Consider the following 24273-nt stretch of genomic DNA (forward strand, 5'->3'; position numbering starts at 1 on the left):
ATGCCCGAGTAGCTCCTGTAGCCTCCTTAGTCACATAAATAATTACAAAATGAACTTCACTGGGCCAGCAGGTCGATAAAATGACAACTCTAACACAAACCAAGGGCACAGAATTTCAACACTGTATTCCAGCAAAAGGACTTCCAATGCTCCTGAACATGCATTTACGTGCAGAAACACAAACCTTTCCTCACAGCATTCAGGTAAGGGGCTCCAGAGTATCTTCCAGATTATGTAAAACATCCATGTGAACAACGCAAATTTACCATGACGTTCCAGCCAGGGTCAGTGGCAGACTGTTTTCCCATGTCAAGACAGACAACTATGAACTTTAAAACCTCCCTCTTCTGTTTTATTGACAGGTAAATTGTTCAAAAATGTTCTCACAATTCAATAATTACAAAGACTTAGACTTACATTAAAAAAAGTAAAAACCAGAAACCCCCCAAAGCAGTAGTGTCCAGCTCTAACTGAGCTCCTTTATCAAGAGTCTGAGAAAAAGAGCAAGTACTGTCGAACACTTAATGTAACAGGATTAAATGTTGACTAGAACACTCAGTTGAAACTAAAGATAAGTGCACGTCCTATACAGTGTTTCAGAAAAGAACATTAGCCATTGGTATAGCATTAGCCCATTTAAACCAGATTTTAAATAAGTGACATCCAACTGTCATAAAATTGGCACAGAAGGCACACTAGTGTGACAATGACAAACTGGATATGCCAGCCAGTGAATTAATTACAAGCTTTTAATGAAACATGGTCACAAATCTTTGATTACTAAACGTATAATACACGGAAGCATGAGATTAAATATACACGCAAAACATCACCACTGCACGTGGGCCATAGCAAAATATACAGGAGTGTGTTGTGCATTTTTCTACATGATCAATACTTGATTAATAATCATGGGGTCTTCATGCAGGTGAGGATACAATTAATGAGAAAAGCAGCACCCCCAGTGACACATCCTTCACGTTCCACTTTGGTAACCGAGAAAACAGACCGATTTTTAGTGTGACATAGTCCCTTAGGTCAAGCAGAATTCGAGGGCAACACAACCACGAGAAGGCTTGCTAACTAACAATGTAGTGTGTCCTCACACCAAAAAACCCAGGAGAAACAACTTCTCAGGAGGAGATAGGCAGGAACTAGGAATAAAACCTTTTTTCACAGCAGTAATTACCAGTATTTTAAAAGCCCTGACTAATGACTGATTGATGAGGACTAAAAAGCAGGGTATGGGTAAAAGGTAACTGGCAACAGTCCTATGTACAAGACTAAAAAGTTGGTAGAAAGATAGAAAGAGTTATGCAGCTGTATATATGTAATGGCTAAATGAATTAAAAGGCCACAAAACTATAACCAACTTTTATTTGACTTCCTGGTGGATCTGTTGACGTTGGAAACAACCTTACAGCTTCCTAGCATTCTCCTTAAGATTTAGGAAACAAACAGTTATGGGGGAAAAGGGAAAACTGTATTCATCTGAGGATGTAACTAGACCTGCTTCCATTTTCTATTCAGAGGTCCAAATTGTGTCTAAAAGGATTTCCTGCTAATGAGACATTACATCATTCTATAGAAAAATAATATTCCTGATATTATAGCAACATTATCAGTATCTCTCTCTATGTCTTCTTTTCAGCATAAGAATAAGACTATTTACTGGTGGCCTTAAATGCTCCTATGCAATAAAACTGTATCACAGCTGTGCAGAAAGGAACCAACCGTAACTGAGCAGTGAACAATTCTGCATAAAAAGCTCAATCGCTATTTAGTAAAGAATTTTCTTCATTTCAATAGTTTGTATCTACAATCTGGATATATAATTATTCTTGTACAACACCAGAGATTCAGTGTCAGTCTTGGCACTAGCATCTGAGACAGCCTTGCCCTGCTCTTGAATACTCCATCGAGTAGTGGAAGATTGAAGCCAGAAGGGTGAGAGCGGTAGTGTTACGCGTCACAGGTCGACTGATCCAGTCCATCTAGTGTAAGCTGATTCCTGTGAGGAGAGTTGGGACTTGGAGGACCACTTGGATTTGAGCTGTTGGATGGCGTAGAGTGTTTGGTGGAGTCTGAATCAGGCTGTTAAAGACAAACATTAACATACAAAGAAAATCATGCTTAAAACCAATTCCGTACATCCAAAAGGTTTCAAAGGCGCTCAAAAATTAGGGTGAGCAACACTTATGAAGCAGTGAGCATTAGATTAATTTCATGGATAAGCATTCCTGCAAGTACTTCCATAATTCTCAACAGGCTGCAGTGCAGTCGTGAAGGTGACCTTCTGATGTACCAGGAATTATGGCCAAGTAATGCAAACTGCTGTATCTCAGGCCCCACTCCTTTATCCACTGCACAGCTACATTCCATCAGGAAAGCTATCTGTCCTCTATTGGTCTGAGTTTATCAGCCTGTCTCTTAAGCAGTTCTTATAGATCAGGAGCGGATATGTCTGCACATGCAGACATGCAAACAATTATGGCCAAATCACCTTCAGCTTGGTGAGAAGGAAGGAAACAAGAATATGAACTGTTTACAAAACAGCTACAGTCACAAGCATGTCAGGCACTTCACAAAAGAGTGAATTGCCAAGTATCAGGCTGAAGATCTAGAAACAGAATATGCTTTCTGGAGCTGCCCTATGTTAGTATCTAATAAAAACAGACTATCCACAGTTATTTCCCCAGCATTAGACTGGCTGTTGGATATTTGCCTTCACAGACTGGTCTCCAGCAGGATGGCTTGGCAAGTTTCCCACTATTTTGGCAAGTCACAGCTCTGAGCACTGCACACATTCACAGCTGAAAAATGCTGCACAGGAAAAACTGGTACCGCTGCAGCAAGTTATTTTCAAGAAAGGGAATATATATTTAGCAAATAGATGGAAAGGTAACATCCTTCATGAATGCTGTTCACAAGGTCTTGCATGGCTCAGTAACAAGATCATCTATAACAAGATTATCCTAGCATGATACAGTTCAGGCTGCAATAAAGCCAAAAGCCATGAGGAAAATAGCATAAAGCCAAAAGGTGTTACCAGATCCTCCCTTTTGAAGTTTCAGAGTACTGGAGGTTTTTAATTTAAGAAGTCATAATAAATTGTAAGACCTATTGAAAATGCTGTAAAAACCTTAGAATCTACCACTTGTGCCTACAAGCAGCAATTTTCATTAGAGCATGGAATGTAATGGAGTTTGGGAAGGATGCTGCAGAATAACTAAGTTAACTGACACAGTCCTTCATCAACACACCTTTGAAAATCCAGAGTTTCAAAACCACCTGTGTTTAGAGATCCCTGTTTTCACCTGCTTTTAATGGCCTACTTAAGGTGACAAAGGAAGGCAGAGCATGGCTGTGATCAGAACTCTGGACAGATGCTTTGACTTAGGGTGTAGCAAAGCATCCTGCTAAGGACTGGTTTCAGGAAAACACTCATCAGAATCCAGAGCATTATATGGACCTGTAGGTGGGTACCAAAAACTGCTAAAAAGTTGCAAAGACCTTGATCTAGGAGTTTGTCTCCCAGAAGTAGTTCTTAAGACTTTCTTTGCACAGCAATGCCTGAACAAGCTTGGAAGCAGCAACACTCATGACAAATACATAATCTCCACCTCCCCTTGGACTCAGGGACACCAGTTCTGTTTAGCTAGGACATTTCCAGTTTGGCAACTAACGGCACACACTTTCACCCTTCCTAAAAGCAGTTTCATGTATTTTAGAATATGATTCCTTCTCAAGCTGTACGAACAAAAACTCTTCCTTAAGGCAGCACAGAAAATTACTTAATTAGTCATATTACTTTGCCATTCTATGTTAATAGCCCAGAGAACATTTTTAGGAGCTTTGAGGACATTTCATCAATTAGTCAAATTTCCCTTGTCTACAAAACTTAATCCAAGACATACTTAAAGACATACTTAAAATACCAGCACAAAAAGACCTTTTCACAACTTTGCTTTTGTGCTGGCACATCTAACTTGCAATCATACGTTACAGTGTTTGTGGAAGGAAAACAACTCCAAAATGGCCATGGTCTTTGTGAAGTATTTCTTCAGAAATGTGGTTCACTGGAAAAAGACAACAATCTGCAGCAACAGGATACCGTCAGTCTCCATTTAATGAAGGCTACTTTACCTCTTTGTCAAACTCCTGGTCAGGATCAGACATACTTCGGGAAGGCATAGCTCCTCCCACATCACTGCCACCTGGAGAGAAAGAAGGAAAAAAAGGAAGGTTTACACCTTTTGTTGAAGCCATAAATTAAAGCTCAGAATTGGCAAGCTTGCTTCCAAGCCTTACTTGAAGAGGGCCACGAAATATAGGTTTTGTTTCTCTGCTGCTGCTGCTGCCGTGAGAGGTTAGCTGTAGATGGACATGTTTTCTCATCCTGTGCAGCAGGTAGGACACTCTGCAGTTGAAACAAAACACCTTGTTAGCCAGCAACAAAAGCTATCCAACTAGCAGTTGTTAGTCATGACAACTTTACTGTGCTTTTGAAGCTATTACAACCCAGTGTTGGTAATAAAACTCTGAACTTACTTGACCACATCCACATATTTTCAGTAACAGACACAAACCCTGAGAAAGACAGAGAAAGAACTAAGCCCCAAAGCAGCCACTGGAACCTATCAGCCAGCAAACTCTCTATATGAAGGGGCAGGGACTGTACCAAAAGCTCTGCTTTCCTTCCTCCTCCTGCTGAAAGGACAAATGCCTCATCTGGGCTAGCTGAGAAGGACAAGAGAAAGCCTGACTAGCAGCTATAAAACAGAGAGTACAAAACATAAAGTCCACCTTTGTGTCTTCCTCTCGTGGATTTTACACTAAATAGCTTGCAAAATGCTCTACTTGTTAAATACAAAATAAAAATCATGCTATAAAGCATTGCAACTTACATGCATTTAGTTACCTCCACAGCATTAGCTTTTCCCCCCTGGTTTTTGCTCTAGAACTGGCGAAGTGCCACAAGCACACCATTTCAGTTCCTAGCAGTTTGGAGCTACTCCTACCCTTGGCTAAGGAAGCAGATGAGGGACAAGAAGAGGAAGAAAGAAGAGGGGAGCCTTGCAGTGAGGAATGGTCACTCTGGAGGGAGATTTCAGCAGAGATAGGGCTCATGTGATAGACGTGCTCAAAGCCTGTTGGAGGTGGTACCAGAGCAAAATGTTGAGAGGATGAGGGGGAAGGAAATTCATTCTGTTGTTTTAAGACAAGCAAGAGAAAAGGAAGGAGGAGAGACTGATTATTTACAAAACCACTAACAAGCTCCTGGCAGTGACATCTATTGCTTTCAGTGTCTCATTCATAAGTCAGCTAACAGTGCTTCCTTGAACAGGATTTAGAAGCATTGAACATCAGGAAGGTTCACCTTTCTCGTAACAATTCAAAGAAGAATTTGGTACAGATAATACTTTAACTCCTTACAGTTCATCTACACAGTTTTTCTGAACCAGAACAAATACACATATATCTTCCTCCCTTTTAAATGTATTTTACCAGTGGGAGGTCCATGAGAACCTGCATTCCATCTCCTGGTCCCATATGAGCCACGTGGTTGAAATTTGTTGGGTTAGAAATCATCTTTGACCTTAGCTCAGGGTCTCTAAGCATTTCCCTAAAAGAATAGAGAGATTTTGACTATTAGCAGACCCAGTCTCTGCATCTCATCATCTATACTAAGTCACATACACAGCTCATTTCTTACCGCCTCTGTTGTAATCGCTCTTCCTCAGGAACCTTAAATACAAATCTTCTTTTGCTCCTAGTTCGAAGCATTTGCTTCTTGCTGTTGTCAGATGTTTCTGGAACGCTGAGGACAGCTCCTGCTGTAATATCACAATGCAGTTTCACGTACAGAGGTACATGTTGACCCAGACACATCCAATACAAGTTTCATTTTATGCAAAGGTGACATTGCTTCAAATTACTCAGCTTTGTGTCATTTCCCCATTTCTCCCCTTGCTCTACTCACCTGCAAACTTGTTCTTGAAATATATTAGTCTTGGTGGCTCACAGTTAAGGAGATTGAGCGTGCCATCCATGTTTAATGGTCTGATCTGTTTTAAGGAAGGAGGTAGAGAATTAACACAAGCCTAGCATACCACATGAAGAAATTTTTCACTTGAAAATACCCCAACGAAGTTCCATATTCAAAGAAAATGACTTACCCTTCGCAGGCCAATGGTCTGGACCCATTCCATAGTGTTAACATCGAATACATCAACACCATACTCGCTATACACTGTGACATATGAAGAACTACAACCTGCACAGATTGAAAACAGAAAACCCTAATGTGGTTTCAGTAGTCCAGACCTGACATATTTCAGCAAATTTCAAGAGTTACAACTTTTCCACTATGTGCAAGATAGATTTCAATACACTTTTTCCCTGCCCCACTTTCAAATTGGTATTTTTGTGAGACAAGATTTGCTAAAGACAACTGCCAGCACCACGGAAAGGTTTAAATTTGGGCCTTTTGGTATTTTTAAACTTCAAATTACGGCGTCATGAAATTGCAAAACGGTGACTGAAATTTTCAGATGCATACAAATTTGCTGCTTGGTGGGAAATGAGCAGCTAGCTTTTCTGCAGATGCAGATCATTTCAGAAGCAGCCAACTAACTATACATCTGCTGTGCAGGGGAAAAGACAAGGTCACTGTCTGTGAGGTGGGTTGTGAAGGCCTGATGTAGATCCCCTCTCAACTTCCTTCCTCTTTTGATAACAATTACCTAACTTTAGATACTCATGTATGGGCTGCATTGTCACAATGCTTAAAGTCCACAACACATTTTATCTTTTCAGATGTTTTCTAGTTTCTTTTTTCTAAAAAGCATCAAAGGCATCAACAGACAAGTTTATTTTAGGTCAAATGAAAGTGTTGATCCCTAGAGCTTCATATCAACATGCTTCTGCTCATGTAAAGACTGTGTCCTGATGCAAAGAGCAGTTACTAGAAATTCATGGGATTTAATAGAGATAAGAGCTATTTCAATAAACAAAAGGAAAATAAACCAGCAGAACATTAAACACATCATGGAATCTTCTTAGAGGAGAACTGAAGTAAGGTTGTGGTGCTATTGTTTGAATTTGTTCACAGAATGCCTTGGGCAGCTATCATAAATACCTACCACAGAAGTGATTGATGGTCAAATATCTATTATATGGGGTCATGGTTGGCTTGGATGTCTAAATCAAGGGATACCATCAAGCATCAGAGGGAAACACCAACTGCTATTGTCTGGACGGCCTGTAGCTAAGGCCAGCACTTACCAATAATGGGGCACTTGAAGCCACAGTTTAATTAGTCATGGGATGTTGGGTGATAGGTTGGACTTGATGATCTCTCAGGTCTTTTCCAACCTTATTGATTCTATGATTCTATGAATAAGACCTGATGAGCCTGATCAGCTCTCAACTGATTTCTAGAGGAAGGGTTCAGTGTCTGCACTGATCTTGTGCATGATAGACCTGCTGTCTCCAAGTCTTTGCACTGCACCATGTTCAAGCTAAACACAACACCTACACCAACTCAGCACAGAGCCAACACATTAGGCTGCTTTAAGTGCAGCCTAGAAATGCACTCAAGAGAACAGAGCTGACTGCATTAGTGCAGACCTCACCCTCTCTGAGTAGCATGAGAGAACAATGCCCTGAAGACAAATTCTCCATCCTATCCTAAAACCTCTTTACAACTTGGTCCTGTTACCATAACAGAAACTGCAGCAGGGTGGGCACCATTTCTAATCTCTGGATGGAAGAGTTGAAATACACCCACCATCATCAGCAAGAGAGGCCAGGACTGTGGAGGAGGGACATGGCTAACAAAAAGGGAAGTAATTCACTTTCTTTTGTTGACAGATAAAGTTGCTCTTGCTACAAAAGCAGCCCTAAGCCAACACTACTCAGGACTGCACATACAAGAAAGCTATAAAACAGTTCATAATAAGAACAGCTTCTAATAATAACAGACAAAACTATTAACTAGCAAGTCTAGTTTGCTGAAAAGCAAAAAGCCTGTAAAGCTCATACAGGAAAAGGAACTATTAGCTTTGGCTAATGGTGTTTTAAAGCAAATTTGCAACTACATTGTTTTCCTTGAGCCTTAGCTTCAAGATTTCTGTACAGAACTAGGTCAGAGTAAAAAGCAAGCAAATAATTTCAGTTCAAGACAATTAAAATTAAACAAATGGCTATTAGGGCCTGGCCTGATCAAACCAACACACTCCTAACTGCTTGCTTCAGTATTTAAACAAAAAGCTATTTCTAGCCTTCAATTGGTCAAAATATTTTCATTGCAGTTTGAGCGCCAAACAGAAATCCTAGTTCTATCATGAACTGCTTTGACTACTGAATACTGAAAAATGCTCTGCATGTGCTTCTGTCCTAAGCAGCTGATAAACCCACACTCCCGAAAAGAGCAGAGCAGTTGCCTGTAAGTTCCACTTGCCTGTATTAAATTATTTTTGGAAATTCTCCCCCTAAAACTAAAAGGAGAAAAACTGCTACCAGTTCTCTGAGAAGCAGTATTTTTACCTCTTATTTTGTTATCTTTAAGAACCTCTATAGTTACATTTCTTCTTCAGCTTTCTACGGTACTTTGAGTACAGGACACAGAAGACATCCTACAGACAACTAGACATTTACACTCTGGGGAGTTCTCTTTGTTCTCTCAAAGAATTTCACAGGCTACTCTCGACATCCAGGGCTACCCTCTGTAAAAGTTATTCTGCATTCTCTTTTTCCTTTTTCTTTGTCCTATAACAAAACACAGCTTCTTTTCTTGCACCATGTCCAAAACTACCACCAGGAAGAACCATGTATGCTGTTAATCCATCAAAACATAACCTGTAGCTGTTGAAAGACAAACCGAAGCAAAACAGAATGCAATGCCCATTATTTTTAGACAAGTAAAGCAGTAAGAGGAATATGGCAACAGAAAAACATATACATACTACAGGCAACAGGAGTTGCAGGCCACATTAGTTCCTGCATGCGTGACCTTCGACCTTGCGAATCGACGTATACTCCCATATGGCTGAAGCAAAGCAGGTATTCCTCATTACTGAGCTCCACAGCACAAAGGGCATCAAAAGACTGCTGTGAGAGGAAGATAAGCGAGGGGTCATTAGGATTTACCAGGTTTATAGATTGTCCATCTCCCTGGATGGTCAACAGAGAGAACCCAGACTGGTAGCCAACACAGAGCTTGTCCTTGAACACTGTCATCCACTGTACAGTTCCTGGAGCCTGAATTTCACTGAATTTTTTGTGGAAAGGTTTAGTTCTGTGAATTTCATAGCAAAAAACCTGTCGTTTGACAGCCACAAACAAACAAGTTGAAGAACTCTTCTTTAGTGTTCCAGTTGTAATCAGTTGGCATCCTTTAGTTTCTGCAAGCTTGATGTCAAAATTTCCTTCCGACCCATCCAGAGACGCCCAGGGGTAAAGGTGAACATGATGGTTCCGACCGCAGATGAGGATGATAATTTTCTCTTTGGGAGCAAGCTCTATCTGGTACACCTTCTTGCAGTCAGCAGCTCGGACGATCACTGCAAAGGAAACAAGAGCTGCCCTAAGTTAAAGGGGAAAAAAACATGCCACCTGGAAACACTGCACTGCTACACACTGATGTCTGAAAATGCATCTAAACACAGACACATAGCAGATAAGAAAGAGCACTTGTTACACGTTTGATGATCTGTTACTAATTCTTAGGACAAACCATGAAACAAAGCATTACTGTCACTCATTATTGATACAAAGTCTCTGCAACACTTTGGAGGAAAAAGCTGCTTAAGTATCTAGGACAAATGCAGAAAATATTTTGTATCCTCTGTACTATGTATACACTTCAAGATGCTCTGTCTTTTGAAAGGGGTTCCACCTTCAGGAAAACATCAGCATCTTCAGCAAATTCTGCAGGAATGTCAAATTAGCAGAACACAAAGAAATACAAAGTATTTGAGGCTCATCACTAAATGCTGTAGCCACTTAACGCTGTACTGTTGACAAATGAAAAAGCAGTACAGAAAGTAGGTGTTAAACACCTACAGGTGTGTGATGGAGGAAGCCTCAAAAAGAATGAGCTTAAGCAGTAAGAACAGAGATTTAGGACAGGCAAGGAAAAGCCTTCTCACAGTCAGGACGAGTTAGGTTGCCCGTGGAAGCTGGGGAGTTTCCCTGTTTGAAGGTTTTTAAAAACTGCTAGAAGCAGCTAAAGGGGCTAGGTACAACACGTTCTGCTTTTGGGATTGTGGGTGTACAGACACTTTCAAGTGGTGAGTTATTTCATGAGGTACAAATGGAGATGAAGCAATTCCAAACTAGGAATCCTAATACGGTCACTTTTCTGTCAGCTGAATGCATATGAAATACTTTTGAATGATGATTAAAAAACCCAAAACAATAAACAACAAACCACCAACAAAACAAACAAACTAGAAATTAAATGCATTTTTTTCAGTAATAGCCAAGTTACCATATTCTTTAAACTCTGGAACAAGACTTTGGCTGTCTAGATCAAGAAGCCACGTGCTTTTGTGGCATCCTCATACCTGCACAAATAGATGATATGTCTGAAGAAATGTTCTGTGAAATAATCAGCTGTTGAAACTTTGCCACCAAGATTTTTTCTTCCCCCCAGCTCAAATTCCAGCTGAGAGTTTATTTGTTAAGAACTAAGTGATATCCTGACCAAAGACCTCTGATATAAGCAGCTGGCAGTTAATTAATGCTGAAAACTACAATTGCCATAAAATGAAAAGGATATTGTGATTTATGAAAATGCTATTAGCATACAGGAGCTGGCCACAAAATCTCCTGCAAAACATCTTTTACCTTAAATCTGAAATTGGTGATTTATTGTCACATTTACATACGGCAGGGTGACGCAGCGGATCGCTCCTTTATGGAATGACCTTTCAAATTAAATGTACAATTTTATTTTATGCAGGAAGCTGTACTGGAATTATCTGCATCTACAGTCGTGTTTACTTCTGAGTACTTACAGAACGGTGACCACTGGAAGGTTATGCAAAGGAATGGCATTTATTACTGCCAAAAAGAATTTCAAATATCTGCTGCCTCCACGTATAAAGCAGTTTGTCCAGAAATCATGCAGTGGCTTATTGTAAGCAAGAGAAAGCAATAATATTTTGTTTTTAGAATAGAATAGAATACAATAGGCAAAACCACATTTCTGACTCCATTATATTTTGAAAGTCAAGTAGGTCTTTAAAGACTTGTATTCACTGCTTTATTTTACATTGAAATGCAAGTTCTGGCATGACTGCAATCCAACTTTCAAACAGCCATGAATGAAATTGCATTGAAACAGGAAATTCAAATTCTTCTGTGAAGGCTAAATTTTTAAAGTAGTATCATCTTTTTTTTTTTAAATTGGGGTGACAATGACTAAAGAGAGTCAAAGAGGTATTTCAGGAGTGTCTCAGTGATTTTTCCAAAGTTGAGAAAGGCATCTTTGGATTTTTTATAAGCCTGAACCTGACCTAACATCCTCAACTCCCAGACAGTTAAAGACACCAGAGGAACCTAAGCTCAGCGGTTATAAACAGAGATAAAAAAGCATCAAATGTTTTGTCAAAAATAATCCTCTAAGAGAGCCAAGGCTGTTAGCTCTTGTAGCACACAAAGTATAAACCCAGGGTGCCTCAAGAGTTATAAGCAAGCATGGACTTCTTAGAAATAATTTCTATAAATTCAGTTAAACATAACTTATTTCTTCATTTTTTGGTTCATTTGTTTAAAATAAGAATGTCTTATTTTTCAGGTAGACTGCAAAATTAACCAGCCTCCTTATCTGTATTTCCACCTTTAAGATTACATTTTGTGTGGATTGACCCCAAACTATCCCACCACCCCATGCTAATAATTCCTTCTGGCCTCCCAAGCTTGCCCCACCATACCAAGGCATGTCTCCCACTGCTATTTGTGTTTGTGCTCAATATATCAGAACAAAGGGAAAAGCGCTTCCCTCACTCCCTTGGTGTGAAGCTTAATACTTCAAGGACAGAGCAATCTGCCGGTGCTGCCCAATGACGATGCAGTGTACACTTTGCTGGGGTAACCAGAGCATGCTCTGTGTGAATTTCTGGAATGAACATGCCAAGTCTGTTGAAAAAAACAAAGCAGGCCATTTTTCCCAAAGTAGAGGGCAGAGTGCATTAAGAGGAGGAAGGACAAAGCAGATTCAGCTAAAAGCATGGGATCAGGGAAACAGATAATGGAAAGGGGCAAGCAAAGCTTTCACTTTGCCCACCATTGGTCTGAACCAGAATGTGAGTGGCTGTCAAATTTCTGGAAGAAACAGACAATACCACATGGTGGCTTTAGTTTTTGCACTGGCTCTTTTTCTTCTAATTCATGGTAGTTTGAGTCCTCTGATGGGGCAGGTTGGAACAAGTCTGTTTCCGTGTCTTTCTCACTCAATTCAAGTTATAGTTAGTAAAGTGTCTGTGTGCTGAAGCATTATGCTACCTGCTGCAGGAAAGCAGTTAAGGTGAGAATGTGTCAGAATACGCCCAGTTACTCATCCCTTTAATTTCAGTCAGCCAACTGAATGTAATGATAATTACGAAATTGGCGCTTGTATCTCACATTTACTTTTCTTTCTCATTATTTAACTGAGTGCTTCATACTTACTATACGTGAAGGGCTGTTGTTTGACCTATATTATTACAACAGCACTAAGAGTTATGGAGCTCATTATTCTGTATGTAATTACTGCATGCATTATGGCCTAACTTACCATCACGGGTCACCTCTATCACATACAGTCCTTCTTCTGAACCAATTGCTATTCTATCTCGATCTAAACCAGGAAGGGGGAAAAAAAAAAAGTCTATTAATTCAGCTACACTTAATCTTATCTTTAAAGCAGACTGTTTAATTTGAACAGCTGGAAAAATTTCTGGACAGATTTTCACCAGCAAATAAAGTTTGCTTAAGTTTACGCAGCCTGTCAAAAGCATGCTACATACCATATTGCTAAAACAACCTGTTAAACAACTAAACAGTATTATTTACTCTCAGTGGATGAAGAAATTTGAATATTAATGCAAGATTAGCATTTCAGCTCCATTTTTAAATTATTTGAAGGAATTTTGAAGAATTTATTTTGTGTTGTCATTCAAGAAGCCCAGGTAAAAGCTCCAACAACTTTCATACTTACAAAACTTAAACCAAACATACCTATAATAGCAGCAGCTAAACTTGCTTTAATAAGAGGCAGTGTACTGTCATAGGCTTCTTGTGGAATATGTACAACCTGGTTTCTCAGTCTGTTTTTGTGCAGGATAGACTGCAAGCCTTCTAGGATTCCAACCCACTTCCTCTTCTCATTCTCATTTTCCGTCAGGATCAGTAGAGAACAAGACTTTGAAGGTAAACCTAAGAGAGACGCTGTCACCTTTTAACAGATAGAGAAAGGTAAATCAGTAAGAGTAATAAAAGCCCTTTTTGTCATATTATATACTGCACAGACCTATGAAAGTAAAACACACTTTTTCACAACATCATCATGATGTACCTGAGGAGAATGCAACATAGCATACAGCTGATACAACCACAGTGCTTCAAAAAACCAAACTGCACACGATGCAGTGGTTTTGTTTAAAAATACTCAGTCTTGCTTATTGCCTCTGAATCCTAATATATACACAAGGAATGCTACATTGTTTTCCTACAGTAATCAATACAGGGCAGTCAAAGACTCCTTCCTGCTCTGAACTGGAATTTCAGTAGTATGCCATAATTTGTCCTGATCCCTTCCTCCATCATCTGTTACTAACTCACTGAAAATGACACATGTGCTTTCTGGGCCAGATGCATTTAAAGCCAATGGCATTGCTATGATTTGTTCTGGATTTTGATTTGGCTATGTAATTTTAAAAACACTTGTCTAAGGGGAAGAGTAATCTTTTGAGACTGAAGTACTGCATTCTTCCACTGTCCCTTGTAAAAAGAAAATGAGTATGGCTTCACTTAAGTTTTCAGGTAGATCATCTTATAGATGTCAGAGCAGGCCTCATTTCAGGAAAATTAGCCAGGACCTTTCTGTTGCCCAAAGTACACACTTACTAATTGTTAATATTAGTTGTGTGTCCTCTATGAAGTGATCAAAGAATTTGAGAGATTATGGGAATCTTTGCTTTCAAGTCAGACAAGCAGGTCATCAGCCAGCATTAGCCCTCACAACAGACTTTTAGAGTAACAATAGTTAAACAGAAAAAAACCAAAACAACAAAAAAACCACACAAAAAGGCAAAAAAAAAAGCAAAATTGATGGCTGTAACTAATCATACATGGAATAACACACCTTCAGCCTATATGCCTTGACAAGAAAAATCACCATAAAGATGGATAATGTGGTTATGCAACTATATACACCTCCTAAAAGAGTGAATTAAGCAGGAACATTCATCTCAAGATATGTCTGAAAAACTTGGGACAATAGGATGTCAAAGACAGAACTCCAGAAGTAAGAAGAAAGTGAAGAGCACTAGGAAAAGAACTGAGTAGGCTGCAATTGCTCATAGCTCTTACTACTCTGCATCAAGCTTTGTTCAGGTCCAAAAAATGTATGGAGGCATAACAGATAGTATTTCTAAATTTGACAAAACAAAACCAGACTTCAGCTATGGTCTTCCCTCTGATGTATCACCCTGAGTTCCTCCTCAGACTTGCATGCAGTCGAAACGCAGTAAAAACAGGAGAAGCTGGTCATAATGTATGTAGCATTATTCATCATAGGAAAAAATCCAGCATTTGCCATGAAGCTCAAGGCTTCTTAACTCAAACTGCTAAGCTGTGGAAGGACTCCACCACAACAGACACTCTTACATTATTATTAAAAATATACTGATGGCAGCACTTAGACTGCAGTGTCTGGATGCAAGGATGCCCTAGCATCCAGCCTTAAAAGCTGTTTACCACTGAGAGGTAAGTTCATCCTCCTCTTGATTTCATGACGAGTCAGAGGTGGCAATATTTTGGTGTTTGGCAGTGCTCAGGTACTGCTTTCTGCTGGTGGAAGATCCAAAAGAAATTGAAATCTTGCTGGGCCACCAATATGAAAGAAGGAGCACATTTTTACACAGATGATGCAAAGCAACGGTTTTAACTGTTGTGCAGAAACCACACTGTCATCACGCCAGCAAGATGCAAATCTAGAATTAAATGAAATTGAGAAAACAGACTATCTTGCATCAGCTACTACTTGTTTTCAGTTTTAGGAATTCCTTCTTTTGAAGAACTTTAAACTCAGAAAAGAGGTGGGACTTCGGCAGCATCTTCTCTGGTTCCTGTCAATGGGGGATCTAAACGGATATACTTGTGCACCAGGCTTCAAGTTAATTCCTTTCATCTCTTTAGTAGGGGATAATCTGATCAAATTATGGAGACATTTTGTCATGTCTATCCATGCAAGTATTTTCACATGAAGATATCTGACAATATTTTTTTTCCCTTGTGACACCCTTTCAGTTAAAAACTGCAAGCAGAAATTAGAGCAGCAAGTCAGGCAGGGTAAACTCTGCAGATGCCTTGTGTTAAACAAATCAACCAGCAGCTCATTTTCTCTCTTTAGAAGTCCTTTTCCATAGTATCCCACACTTGCTAATTTAAGAGGAGAGCAGGAGATGGGAATTAAAAAAACCCAAAATGTTCAGAAACAAGATGAAAATTAAAGTAAAAGTAGTAGTAAACTATTGGATGAAAATCCACTGCAGGAAATATTTGTACAAAAACCTCAGAAAAGCAAAGCTACAGAAGCGTTCAAATAGCCAAGACATTTCCCAAGTAAAACCCTAAAGGATCAAATGATTTGGATTGATTGTGACTGTCAGCTCTTTGGCTTCTGTGTTTTACTGACTTGATCCTAAATAACTAAGGATCAGGGATACTGAAAACAGTAAGATTCTGCATTCAAATTCAAGGGATTTTATATATATGGGCTACTAATGCACTTGTCTCTGTATTTTAAAATTCCAGATTAAATGCAATTCACATAAATCTTTGGAAAGAAGTTCCTCTTGTTAAAAACTAAATACAGCATTCAGATAGAACATACAACAAAGAGGATATTATAACTAAGCTAATTAATTTTTTCCCCTACAATACTTAAATTTGAAGTGAAGAAAATGAAATGAAATTAATGTTTTTTATACAGGACAATACACAGACAACTAGAATTAGTGATCATAACCCAACTTCAGCCCACTGTTACAGCATCAGTTCCTAAAGCAGGACTCCTCCAAAGCCAAGAAAGAAAACCCAGGACCCGGTAATGCCAGTGGAAGAGAAGACAAAAACATACTAAATTGTAATCAATAAAATAAGGACAAACTTTATATACCAGGAAGCAGCAAAATAAGCAGAACTTTGTTCTTTACAATTTTGCTATAAAAGGAGTACCACGTTGTTGTTCTGTACATTTCAGCACACTTTGAAAATTCTTATACTTTTGCATAACTTAACTAACATTAAATATGGATAACATACTTCACCACCAAAGCAAAACACTGGTATTTAACTGGCATTTTGTTTAAGAGTGAATTTGTAGCCATACCCTGAATATACAAGGGATGTCTTTACGAGTTGCATGTATTACATCCGACGCTAGGACAGAGCTCACACAAAAATCTTCATCTCTAGTGAGAAAGAGAGCAAGAGAATCACACATATGGACAGACCAATGTTATTCAGCAAAATCTTACTGATACCACAACTGTTTCAATAGGCTGCAATCTTCCATCCCCACACAGAGGTCGCAACTGCTTTGTTATGCTCTAACTGTCCTTGACCTAAACAACTCACAACCTTTACTTATGTTTCTACAGTATTCAGTATATGTAACTCTGTCCACTTGAAGTGGGGTGGCTTTTTGGTTTACTGATCACACCTATTCTACGATCAACAGCAAGAATCTTCCAGCCCAGCAGACACATTAGAAGTGAATAATTCATACCTCAATGTGCAGCAAGAGAGGGGCCTTTGGAAAAAAAGAAAAACCACATAAAAAGCTCGTGGAAACATAATTATAGTTTGTGGGATTCAAATAAGGGTTTTCAAAACAGCTAGATTTTATTCTCCATTACAGTAAAATAAATAGACATCAGAATAACTTTTGCATTTCAGAGTGCCCCACCCCAGAGGGTTTGTCTACACAAGCCTCTTTAAGCTGAATTTGACCGAGTTGATCACTATTGCCAATTTTAGTGTAAAGATGACACGAACACCTGAGACTTGCCCATGCTACAATTCATAGCTGTGGTGGTTAATATCTATTAAAACATCTAAAGAATCCTCAGAAGACAGACTCAAAAAGGCAGCTCAAATAAGCAGATAAAGCATGGGACAGTTTGTATAACATTTGTTTGAGCTGCTTCAAGCCATGTACTGAGGTGAAGGCTGTTATCTGCAACACTTTTGTGCTTCTGCTCCCACTGCCAGCATGTCAGACAGAGCTGACACTGACAGTTCTCAGAGAATAAAATAGTAGTACCGGTGCAACCCCATGGTACCACTGTCTGGAAAAAACATAAATCAAGGTGATTGTAAATGCAAACTTTACATTCAACAGATGAACATTAAAAGGTACTACACTTTCTTGGTATTTCCATAAATTGAAGTTAAAAAACCTTCCTGGTTATTCTGATCAATGTAAGTCTCGTATCTCTTGCAGACAGCATTCAGTGGTTCAGATGGTTCACCATGAATATAGTAACTCCTGTGAGATGAAGGGTCCATTTGTGCTGTGAATGCTTTTGGAAAACCACTTCAGTTTTTCTAACGTTCCTGAAACTACTGACTGTGGGTGCTGAGGTCTGAGTGCAGGGAAAAAACACCCAATCTACCAATCTGTTTTGCATGTGTGCATATGGCATTCTAGGAAAAAGCACGCTAATATTGTAAACACTGATGACTGTAAGTGACTATAAAGTCACTTAAGGCACGACTTGTTGAGCCAACTTCTTCAGCCTAAACTTAGCAGCACTCTACATACAGGACACACAGGTCATCCCCAGCAAGAGTTCTCAAGATCTTGAAAGTTTCTTGTGCACTATAAATAAATATTCCTATTAGGAGAGGACTTCTACTCTGTCATAGTAATACAAACCTGAGATCCAAGACTTGACTTGCAACAACGCCAGGCTGGGTGGATCTTCCCTCAGGCACATCATATAAGAACAGTTTACAGTCACAGACAACTGCATAAGCCCTCTGCCACCCTTTCTTAACTCCTGTAGGCTTTGGGACCTGTGTATAAATAACTGATTGCTTATTAAATGTAAGCACATATAGTAGACACAGAAAGCAAGGACATTTAGAAAAGCTTATACTTAGATCAATGGAATTAGAACACGTTCTCTTTGCCCTTCAAAACAGAGTGAAAAATGTCAAGTAATCAAGCAATCATTTTTTCTCCCTTAAGTTCAACCATTCCCTGCTACAGTTTAATCACTATATTAGGCAGTTTTAAGACATACAATAGGACTTGTATATTCCACAAATACCAAAGTGATAGGACAGTTTAGCTTTATATTATGCTTACAACAACAGAAATTCTTCCTTAAAGCATGCTTTTTTTTTAAAACCCTCCTGCTACTAAATTTGCTATGCTTTAGCTCTTGTAGTAAAACCAACTGTTACTCCCACATCTAAAGAAATGAGGTTGAATAAGTTACACAGATGGCAAACAAAGCCTAAAAGATTTAGCACAATTTAGGGGATCTGTTTAAACATGCCTAGAGGTTCCAATGTGCATAGCTGTAAGTGGAGCTTAGTATTCTTCTCTTGTCCAAGAACAAAAGACAATTACCTTGACATAACCTTTATAGGCAGTTCCTATTCCTCTTTGCACATCTACTCCAAGAGGCCTTTTGGCTTGCTCAGGGGGTATGGGGCAGACCTGAGGTGCGCTATCCTTGCAGGAAACATGGCATGCAAATGAACACACTAAGCACAAAAGAGAAAATTCACAGTGAAATGCGTGTCAGGCGTAACAGGAGATCAATGCAGTTTGTCCTTAACGCTCTGCAAATTAATCACACAAAGTGGCAGTCAAATATTGCCATAGCCCACTACGGTAAAGGATTGAACACACCTAGATATTGTACGGTACTCTCCAAAGTGCTTTTATTTTCTCTTTTAAGCCTATTACATGAAAGGCAAGAACTGAGTACGCATTTCAAGGCAACTTTTGAAAGTATTTTCCAGAAGGACAAAGTCGGTCAGCTTCACTGGTGTTAACAGTGACTAATCCAGTCACAAAAATGTATTAACGAAGGAGATCTAAAAATTACAGAGGAGTGACAGGAGACAAGGTAATCTAATGCAAGAACACTGCATAGACAAAATAAAACAGAACTGGAAAAAAAAATTAGAAAAGGTTAAGCTATCAAACAAAGACAATAGACTTGAAAGCATAATAAAGTAGAAACTAGATGACAAGGACTGAAACACTGTGTGGTAGAAATGACATATATAAATATATATCTATAGATATATATCTATGTATCTATGTCAGACTTCAAATAAAGAGCAAACACCTATACCAACTGTTGCATCCTTTCTTACTATGTGCTGCATCAGCAAGGGACAGACAGAAGTCTCGGTCTTTTGTCTGTGGAGCACTTCACACAGAAGTACTACAGTAAAAAAAACTTAGAATACATGCCTCTTCACATGCAACTGGCTACAAGGACTGTGGAATGAATTAACAAGTTATATATATTGAGGCATCCAACCCACAGTTTATGGCCCAGATCTTCCCATGGAGATATTGCATAGTTTATCCAAGCTACCCTGTTTCTACCAGTAGGTTTGGGAGGGCAGTGAGAGAATGGCACAGCACTGATATATTCTGTGCTTCCTCCTAACCATATTCTCAGAAGGGGAATCTGGCAAACACCCTGTGCACATCTAGTTCTGTAATTGCAAAGGGTCACAGAATTCCAGAAAAGCTGGAAACAGCCACCTTCTGCCACAGCCAAAGACTGGGCTACAAACCTCCTCCTCAGCCCAGAGCAGGTTTCTTGGATCATTCTTTGAGCTAGTGTCTGCTCCTAGGACAGGGGTTGCCGAAAAAGCTATGCATGCAAAGTACTGTAGGTACGCAAGACTGATTAATAAACTCCTCAGCTCTTTAAGGACACACCACAATTTTTTGAGACTGTGCATATCAAGGAACATCAGTTGTAAAATAGGGAAAATCCAGGGTATATAGCCAGTTCCACAGGCCTCTGGAAGTGCAGCTGCATTTTACCATAGACACCAGCATTAAAAAGAAGAGAGATTGGGAAAAGCAAGCAAATGGGAGTGGAACATGGCAAAGTTTTGTTCTGCTGGAGTCATCTTTATTTTTGTCCCAATGTGATTCTAATTTTTTCTGTAGCTATCAAGATCTGGAGCAGAAAAGACAAACTGGAAAAAATGATTCAGAGCCTAACCAAAATATACAAGTCAACAAAAGAGCAAAGTTGACAACTATGCTAAGGGAAAAAGATCATTTCAAACTTGCAGGAAGAGATCTATAACAAGAGCTCACAAATGTCAGCAACAGGAGACAAGAGGCAAGTGCTAGCAGTAGGTGCTCCTGGGAAAGACCCACTGTCAGAAGATTTGCCAGTAAAAAGCCCTGAGGGGCAGATGAGGCAATCTGAACACGACAATGAAGTTGCTAGTGGAGAAAGTGTCACAAGCAAGAACTAAGCTGGGAACAGAAATACATTAAGATTGTTTATACTGCTGTGTCTTCGCAGCATGTAGACTACTTCCTGAGTTCAGGTGTCTAATCAAGTATTTGGGAAAAAACTCATCTCCACATATTCAAACATGGAATTCAATAGTGAGACATGCTCCTGAGAATGAATCTGACACCTAGCTAAAGGACAGCAAGACAGGCTACAGGCCAAAAAATCTAGCAAATGGTCCTCCCAACATACAGGATTTATGATCAGGATAGAACAAATTAGACAGACTGAGATTCATGGTACCAGAGCATTCCTGTAGGCTTCTCTACCACAGAAACAGGAAAAAGTCCTGCCTTCCTTGCCTCCACTGTAACAGCACTCACACTCTAACAGCACTAGTGGCAGCAGAAGTAATTAGTAATATGAAAAGAAACCATGAGGGCCAATACTAATTGTTTGACTTTAGAAGTCTGATGATTAAAAAACCCCAGCAAACAAACAGGGCCCCCCCCCCCCCCAAAAAAAAACCAAACCCGCAAACAACAACAAAAAATCCTGCCCTGTTGCAGCCACTTTTCCCTTCCATTCCCCCCCCAAAGAAATGGTTGCATTGAGATACATTAGTGCTTGGGAATGATTTTTCCAGACATTTTCTGATAAAGTAAAATGTCTAACTGACTCACCATCACAGGCATAACCTTGTCGAACTAATCCCACCATAAGAGAGGTGCAATGGCTACACTGCGTAGGGCTTGTGAATGACTTGATGTTGAGCTGGTGAGCTTTAGGCTGAAAGATAAATTCAGGACAAAAAACTTTTCACTTTCTGTATATATGCAAACATTTCCCTTCACTGCCCTGTAGTATATCAGAGTGTACATTATGAAACCCAGGCTTCTGTTAAGTAACTGCAGCTTGTACAAGGTGCTGCAACGCAAGAGTAACAGTTTTATTTCCAACTGCACAAGACATTCCAACCCAAACCTACAACCATTGTTTGTCATCCCTTCTGACAAACCAAAACCCAGCAACTTGCATTAAGAAACATGTGATTAAAAATACAGAGCTAACACACATGACAAACCCAAACAGGACAAGAACAAACATAGAGGGCCAACTTATAAATGGTATTTTTTCCTTTGTTCTTAATAATAATGTTAGCACAGTCCCCCTACCTTTGGTACAGCTAGAGAAATGGACTGAATGGTGGGGGAAGGAGCAGCAGGCATCCTCTGAAGCCGAATTGGTTCCTGAATCACAAAAAACTGTAATTGAGCAAAATAAGGCTTCAAGAATTTTTTCAAGATTGGAGTGGCAAAGCTTACTGTTTTCTGTCTTTTTTTTTCTTTTTGAAAATCAAAAATTTAATTGTCATAAACATTGCCATTCTGATTTAACAGTCACAGATTGTGTTTTGAAGCACTCACAGGAAAGCCTGCACACTGAGAAACAAGCAGCCATACAGAAAACATATGAAAATGATGGTACATCAACATACACAGAGCCAGCAAAAAGGTTTAATTTGCAGCTGTCCTCAAAACAGGTGCAATTAACACTGACATATTGCAAATAAGCAACATTCAATCCTGTGTCTTCACAATGGATGTTGCCATATCATGAACAAAACAGAGGGACTTTCTAGTCAATTACACGACACGGTAAACCAACAACTGTCTTACTTCTTGTTGCTGCTCTGCAGTTACAACTGAAGTAGATGGTGAAACTTCTGACTTGGGACCCTGTGTATCCTGCTCACTAATGGAACTGGTCTGCAAAAGTGAAAGCAAACATGTTACATCAGATACCACAGATCTGATGAAGCATTCTCACATCAACAAAATGGAAACATAAAACACTACTGACTTTTATACGCAGTACACATACATGTAAAAATCCACTCTGAAAGAAAAAAAGGTCTTTAGTTTAAACAAAACCTGCTGCCTAATGAAAAAGTTTTAAAGCTGGAAATTGAAATGCAAAACCTCATAGTAGGGAGCAAATACGCTGCAAAAGCTTTCTTCTGTCAGCAAGGCCATGTATAATCTCATGCATGCAGGTATGGAATGACATTTGAGAAGCTTGCCAATCATCCATAAACCAGCTTATTTCTCACGGTAGCTTACTACACTAAGAATTTTCTAGCACACAGGACAGCATTTCTGCCACAAGAAAAATTTCTTAAGGTAGTACTACAAAACTTCTAAAAAGTTGTTGAAAAATGGCTGGCCTCTGTCATTAAAGAATCTTACATTTGACTAAAATTTAAGACTAGCATCCACTACAAGCCCTCTATTGATTTCACACTTAAATTAGCAACTACTAATTGCCAGCACAAGGGGGAAGTATGCTACAATTCCAGAGCTAAAGAAGCTGGGTGTGGAAGCAGGATACTGTCTACATTATAGTACTCCAAGGACATCATAAAAGTCATGATTAACAAACATCAGATTAGACTTCACATAAATGATGTAATTAGCACTAAAGGCAACAACTAATGAATCACTCACTTCCCAGCCAGTTTAGACAGGAAAATGGCTCAAGTTCAGTTAGCTCACTAAATATGTTCAGATATCTTTTTTGGTTTCAATTGTTTGCTAGGGCTGGGTCATTTTATGATCAAATTGTATCATTATGTAATATGAACTTTAAAAAATGCTCTGTGTGATTCAGCTTTAGCCACACAGCCAAATTATTAAAATGTAAGGCTGTAAAGAGGAACTAAAAGAAAACTAAGCTAGCTCTATTTAGCGAATTAAGTTATAGAGAAGTTAGGGAAGCAAAATATCTAATTTTAGAAGGTCATTTTTACTATGACAGGTCACAACAAAGTATGGAGACAAAACTACTAGCAAAAACTTACTTCTTCCCAAAAGGCTAGCAGAGAAGATGTAGACGAAGAAGAAACAGAATCCTTTGTTGTAATGGATATGAGGGATAAAAATGATCACTTATCACCCACAGGAAAACTTCAGATACCGTATTAGCAGGCTAGCTAAATAAAATGTTTTATATGGCCAAATGATATTCATTAAAACTAAATTAACCCAGAGCAGGTAACATGGATTATCTGTATAAGTGCATGTGAAAAAAAACTTGTTAATGGAAGTCATTAAGTAGAACATCAGATTTTAATGTAATTTATCAGAAAATGCCACCTGCACTTCTACAGTGACTATGTGTTTATTGCAGGACCTGCTGGATGGAAATTTGATTACCTATGGGCTTGATATTCCACATGTTACAGGGAAAATTTGAGAAAATATATTAAAAAAAAAAAATCACAGTACACATTTTAGATATAAAACCTAAACAGAGACTTCTGAAGTTTTAACAAAAACCCCTTTATCTCAGCTCTATAAATATAACTTATTATTCTTTCCATTTCGTTTTTGTTCTTATCCTAAACTGCACTGGGAGGGGAGGGGAGCAGAATACCAGAAAACATTGGATCAAGAATTCATGAAGTAAGGGAATGTGATTCAATGCTGTATTTAACAGCTGCTTCCTCCAGGAATGTACAAACCTTTTAAAGCAAAACGCCCAC

At 39.1% G+C, this 24273-nt stretch overlaps 1 protein-coding gene across 7 annotated transcripts in view; it reads right to left on the reverse strand.

The window, feature by feature from the left end:
- Positions 1-327: 327 nt before the first annotated feature.
- CDC42BPB (CDC42 binding protein kinase beta) overlaps positions 328-24273 on the reverse strand; it is a 96025-nt gene continuing 72079 nt past the window's right edge. The window contains exons 22-38 of one of the 7 annotated variants that reach the window (XM_068160172.1): positions 23590-23640; positions 22409-22498; positions 21905-21994; positions 21413-21518; positions 18857-18993; positions 18155-18294; positions 16604-16685; positions 13228-13444; positions 12785-12847; positions 8970-9566; positions 6180-6277; positions 5984-6068; positions 5717-5837; positions 5509-5626; positions 4312-4420; positions 4147-4217; positions 328-2094 (exon numbers count right to left, since the gene is read on the reverse strand). In XM_068160172.1, the coding sequence (XP_068016273.1) occupies positions 1963-2094; positions 4147-4217; positions 4312-4420; positions 5509-5626; positions 5717-5837; positions 5984-6068; positions 6180-6277; positions 8970-9566; positions 12785-12847; positions 13228-13444; positions 16604-16685; positions 18155-18294; positions 18857-18993; positions 21413-21518; positions 21905-21994; positions 22409-22498; positions 23590-23640 (2307 nt within the window). In that variant the 3' untranslated portion in view covers positions 328-1962. The remainder of the gene's footprint in view (positions 2095-4146; positions 4218-4311; positions 4421-5508; positions 5627-5716; positions 5838-5983; positions 6069-6179; positions 6278-8969; positions 9567-12784; positions 12848-13227; positions 13445-16603; positions 16686-18154; positions 18295-18856; positions 18994-21412; positions 21519-21904; positions 21995-22408; positions 22499-23589; positions 23641-24273) is intronic. The other 6 variants (XM_068160169.1, XM_068160167.1, XM_068160165.1 and 3 more) reach the window with 6 other exon arrangements.

Source organism: Melanerpes formicivorus, unplaced genomic scaffold, assembly GCF_026170545.1.
Source record: "Melanerpes formicivorus ecotype bairdi unplaced genomic scaffold, bMelFor1.0.p_v2 SCAF_48, whole genome shotgun sequence".
In the NCBI taxonomy this organism is placed as follows: Eukaryota; Metazoa; Chordata; class Aves; order Piciformes; family Picidae; genus Melanerpes; species Melanerpes formicivorus.